This window comes from Drosophila simulans, chromosome 3R, assembly GCF_016746395.2.
Source record: "Drosophila simulans strain w501 chromosome 3R, Prin_Dsim_3.1, whole genome shotgun sequence".
Taxonomy (NCBI): Eukaryota; Metazoa; Arthropoda; class Insecta; order Diptera; family Drosophilidae; genus Drosophila; species Drosophila simulans.
In genome coordinates this window covers 10499642-10504528 of record NC_052523.2, presented here as the reverse complement: position 1 = coordinate 10504528, position 4887 = coordinate 10499642, and the positions used below count along the sequence as shown (strand labels likewise).

Genomic DNA, 4887 nt, shown 5'->3' with positions numbered 1-4887 from the left:
TTCGATGGCACGAGGGAGATTCAACGAGTCGCTCCTTAATGCAAATCGTGCCCAAGTGCCAAGGACTCGGTTTGCGAACTCTTTCACGTCAAGTCAAAGGGATATACTCGTTTTCATTCTCTGGAGGAAAATCGGGCGAGGTATGCAAATATTTGTTTAAGCGAAAATCAGTAAAAGTTCTGGGGGAGATGCCTCTGTTTGTTGTCACTTTGATTTGTTTGCCTCATTGTAAATATTTAATGGAGCTGAAATAAGTGTGAAGGAATTGAGATCCCTCGAGAGGTGGAATAGGGTTATAAGAATCGGCTTTTACTTGAAAGCACTTTCCATTTCTGCGCTTAAAAGGGATAACCAAATCAATTAAATAGAACCCAAAAACTCATAATCACTAAATTTATACATAATGTTTACACATCAAACATAGGTTTCTGTCTTAAAATAGCACATTAAAATGTATTACGTATTTTCACTGCATTAGTTCATAATAATTTGTTTGCACTTTGAATATTCATGTATTTTAGATTATAAATATTTGTTCACTTAACAACAACGACTGTTCACTACGTTTTAAGCCTTTTTATTGTAATTGTTACAATCCCATTTCAATTCCCCCGAGGTGGCAAACGCACACAACAAGAGTTTAAGTGAACACAAATAACATTTATTGATAACGAATTTACAGAAGTGCTGCCTTTCACATCCGCGCGCCGCACCAAAAATTGAAATTGCTCAAAATATTAAAAATTTATAGCCCACTCAACTCCTTTTTGATGTTTTTGTATATTTTTTCGTCTCATTTTTAAAACGTAATAAATAAAATTAAATTATATGCAAAATGCATAAAAACCATGAGCAATTAAAAAAATAAACACGATAGTACGAATTTCACACACATGCAAACAAAAAGAATTCAATAAAAAAGCAGTAAACACAAGATAAATAAATAAATTGTGCATCGAAATGCGATTGAATTGTTTTTTTTTTTCTGTTCATCCCTCGATGTTTTACAATTTTTACAATGCTGGACAGTAAATATTTTAAATGTTGACGTATTTTTGTTTTATTTATTTATATACCTTTTTTGTTGCATTTTTACTTACTTAGCCCACAGTGTTTTTCTCCTGCAGCGTATCATTTATATTTCAATTTTAATTTATATTCATTTGGATATTTGCTTAAGAGCGGGCACAAAGTTTTTGCAATACGAGAAAAAGTTCATAAGTTAATGGAGGTCGAGTATTGTAAATTTAACTGTCCTTAAAAGCGAACTTCTACTGAAAGTACACTCAGTTTGTTTATCACTCCGAATTGGAAATCCGATTGCTGATTCCGCATTTCATCCGGAACTTTAAAACTTTACCACAATTGGGTCAATATTGTTTACCTTAAAAAAAAAGGTAAGTGTGCTCTTGTGGCCGAGCAACAGTCGGAAAAATAACAACACGAATTGCCATAAATAATAATTGGATTTACAAATCTACAAAAAACTGGGTGATAGTCGCAATCAATTCAACTGCATGTGCTTAATAATATTAAAAGATAAAGGTTTTATTTTAAAATTAAAATAACTTGGTATAATGGATTTTAAATATGTCCTAGCAATTAGGCGTGATCGAGTTTTTCTCGTGGGCACTTTTGTTATTTACTTATGATTATCATGTCGAATACCCATTCCAAATAATTCGCCTTTCCCTTTGAGCATTTGTGGTTTTCTGGCAAAAGTTCTGCGGCCGCGTTGAGCTTTGATTTGCAGAACTTAGAATGCGGGTGGATCCCCTTATATTTCCCCTTTATATTTAAGCATATTACATTAAAGCAAATGGCTGAACCAAGCAGACAGACAGACAGACAGTCCGCCAGCTGCTGGCTGAGTGATAAATTTAAGTGCTGGCGTCTAAATAAGTGATGTCTTCACCACCGGGAAGACGAGGTTTTGGCTTATGAAGAGCTGCTGGGCTGTTAGGTTGGTGGGAAAGTAAAAAGCCCGAGCCGCGACTGAGCTGCTGAATAAACAACTTTTGCATTTGCTTTCATGAACTGCGACTGGAAATCGGCTTAGAGGACATCTGGCAACCGTCATTCCCATTGTCATTTATGCTCTTCCCACTGAGCGTATTAGCTTCCTTGCTAAGCTTTAAGCATTTGATTACATTTCCAAATGTCTTAAGCAATACACGGAAGATTAAGCAGGCGATTTTCATTACGAGTTAATTTTTCAAGGATCGAGTATTTTGGGTTTGGGAATGGATTTGGATCTGTTTCTTAGATTGCTAAAAAGCACCACCTAGCGGAGGGAAGTCTTACTGCTCATAACTCTCTGTCGAAATTAACCATCATACACCATAAAATCTACATTTATTTGTAAGAGTTTCGCTCGGAATCGTCATTGAAAAATTAAAGTTATTGGTTCTCAAGTTCATTGGTTTTCGCATACAGAAATCCTTTGAATTTAATCAAGAAATTACCCAACTTGCTTCAGTGATTTGTCGCTTGAGATTATCCCATCCATAACTCCACTCCGTGAGTCAGATAGCAAGCCAAACCGAATGCGTCCATGAAGACCATAACCCTGGTCACACGCGAAGCGTGCTACATACATCATCATCATCGTGCGCATCTTCGCATCTCCAACCATTATCCTTTAAGAGCTGGCTTGGACTCGCTGTTTAAATATTTCATGTCCTGTCGAATGGACAAGTGAAGAGGGGCAAGAGGAAGGAACAGGCCAAGCAGGCGTCGGCGACAGACGAAGAGAATAAAAACCGAAAGGCAGAAGACGATGGCATATAAATAATGTAAAAAGTGTGAAATGCGCCTAATGGTGTGACAAGCCTGATGTAAAAGCGGAAAGGCTGGCGAAAGCAAAAAGGATCCCACGAAATGGCGCATAAAATGACAATTGACAGCTGATGATATTTTTGCTTGAATGCGCTGTCTGCAAGGCAAACGGCCCCAAACCATTCATGTATATCATAAATATTTGATCGAACATCAGGTCTATGTAACATTTTCGTTTCTTGTTGCTGAGTAAAAATAAAAAGCAACAGTTTCAGTTCAGCTTTCATCAAACGCCACCAAAAACCCGAACAGCGCAAGATCTATACCAACTTCTACATTAATCTGGTTGCCGTTTCTTCCACATCTCTCCAGCAAAACACCCACCCACCATCGATATGTCATGCAAGAATTGCCCTCCCTACAAGAACTCTGAACTGGGCATCTTCTTCCCGGATTGCTTCGAACGCGTCAGCGGGCATTGCAACAAGAAGAATCCCGGCAATGTCCAGAATCTGCACATCCTGGCCCATCGGGTTATGCCCAAGTTCTACGATGGCATCGAACTGGACTACCTCCACCGCCTGGCTCCCAACAAATACATCACGGCCTCCTGGGTACTCAGTCACATAAGGCCATCTGGGTTTCGCTTCGGAGGACTCTACACGTTTCGGGTTCAAGACGATACTATGGTAATTTAATTTATAATTTACCAGAAAAAATTAAATTATAAATAACATGATGCAAAGGTATATATGTAATTCTTGTTTAATATTTTGCAGTATACCCCAACCATTATGGGCGACATACATCCCACTTCGCTCGCTGCCAACCTGAACATCCTGTACTATCCTTTTCAATCCCTTCGCATGGAGGCCGTGCTGCAGAAGGCCAGGGAAACCGCTCCGGTGGAGAGCCAGTATACGGTCGAGTGGACGAGGCCATGCGACACGTGGACCGCCAACTTCTACAATGTGCGGAATGAAAATGGACGTTGCACGATGTCCGTGATGAGATCGGTATCCGCCCACTGGGCACTCGGCGGGGAACTTCTGCTGGAGTGGAACGATCCCCAGAAGCTGACTCCGGATCTGGCACTCGCAGCACGGTGAGATTGTAAAAGTATCATGAATAACAAGCCTTATTTAATGGAAATTTCTTATAGTTACTCTCATTATAACTACTCCTTGGCTGCCACTGCATCAAGGCAAGGATTGGACGTCAGCTACTGGCAGCGCATTCATCCCCATATCCAGATGGCCAATCTCTTGGCGTGGAATCGTAATACCCGAAAGACCATTGCCACAATATGCTATCAGTGGAACTTCTGGAACTCAGCCGTGCATGGGATGTTCGATTCGGATGCATCCGTGGGCTTTATGTGGACAAAGTGGGTAAAGGATCATTCGTGAAAAACCAATCATAGTTCATCTTGTTTTTCCCCAGATACCTCACTCATTTGCCACTGCAAATGGGTTTCAGTGTAGTGATGAATCTGCCCACAGATCGATTTGCCTTCGGCATGCGTTTTGTTTTGGACCCAAGTGGATTGAGACGTGGCGAATAATTTTCTATATAAGTTTTCATATGTGTACAACAAAATTATCAATTGCAAGTATTAAGTCCAGAGTTCAGCGAATTACAAAATTGGCGTTCGGAAAGGTTTTATTTCATCATAGATAGAGTGGAGTTGTCTGTTACTAATTTTAATTTTTTCTCCAGTCTCTTAAATACATTTGCGGTGCAACTTAGCTTCGAAATATTTCTTATTCTAGCACTTTTTGCCACACGCTGCACATTAAAAGCGAACACACACATAGTTGCAAACTCAGAAAGTTTTCCTTTTTGCAGCGAACAGAGAAATCTCGCATGCATTTGATTTATGCGCTGGCAAGTCTAGACACTGTAAATATTTTTTAATGCCGCACGAAAGACCAGAAATCTCGGCTCAAGAGGGAGCTAAGAAATTTATATGTACTTATACACGGACATATGTATCTATAAATCTAAAATAAATACAATTTACACAATAAATTTCCCGCTGCGTTGAGCATAGATTAAGCCAAAAAGATAATGGCTCTTAATCCGATATAGAGTTCACAGATACTCCCA

General features: G+C 39.4%; 1 protein-coding gene across 2 annotated transcripts; it reads left to right on the top strand.

Annotated features, from left to right (window-relative positions):
- The first annotated feature begins 2987 nt into the window (after positions 1 to 2987).
- Positions 2988 to 4526, top strand: LOC6727925 (mitochondrial import receptor subunit TOM40 homolog 1). Of its 2 annotated transcripts, XR_006541929.1 has the most exons (5): positions 2988 to 3467; positions 3558 to 3883; positions 3941 to 4165; positions 4222 to 4437; positions 4498 to 4526. XR_006541929.1 is itself a non-coding variant. In XM_002103244.4 (4 exons), exons 1-4 carry the CDS (start codon positions 3174 to 3176, stop codon positions 4340 to 4342), a joined length of 966 nt encoding a protein of 321 aa, XP_002103280.1. In that variant the 5' UTR covers positions 2988 to 3173; the 3' UTR covers positions 4343 to 4526. The 2 variants fall into 2 exon arrangements, 1 of the variants encoding a protein (XP_002103280.1); XM_002103244.4 differs by having other exon boundaries at positions 4222 to 4526.
- The last annotated feature ends 361 nt before the right edge of the window (positions 4527 to 4887 follow it).

What these genes read in the sequence shown, in the direction of transcription:
- LOC6727925 (XM_002103244.4), top strand. Translation starts at nt 3,174, where the DNA reads ATGTCATGCAAGAATTGCCCTCCCTACAAGAACTCTGAACTGGGCATC. An exon ending in GGGTTCAAGACGATACTATG is followed by an intron (nt 3,468 to 3,557) that starts GTAATTTAATTT and finishes AATATTTTGCAG; the next exon opens with TATACCCCAACCATTATGGG. An exon ending in GTGGGCTTTATGTGGACAAA is followed by an intron (nt 4,166 to 4,221) that starts GTGGGTAAAGGA and finishes GTTTTTCCCCAG; the next exon opens with ATACCTCACTCATTTGCCAC.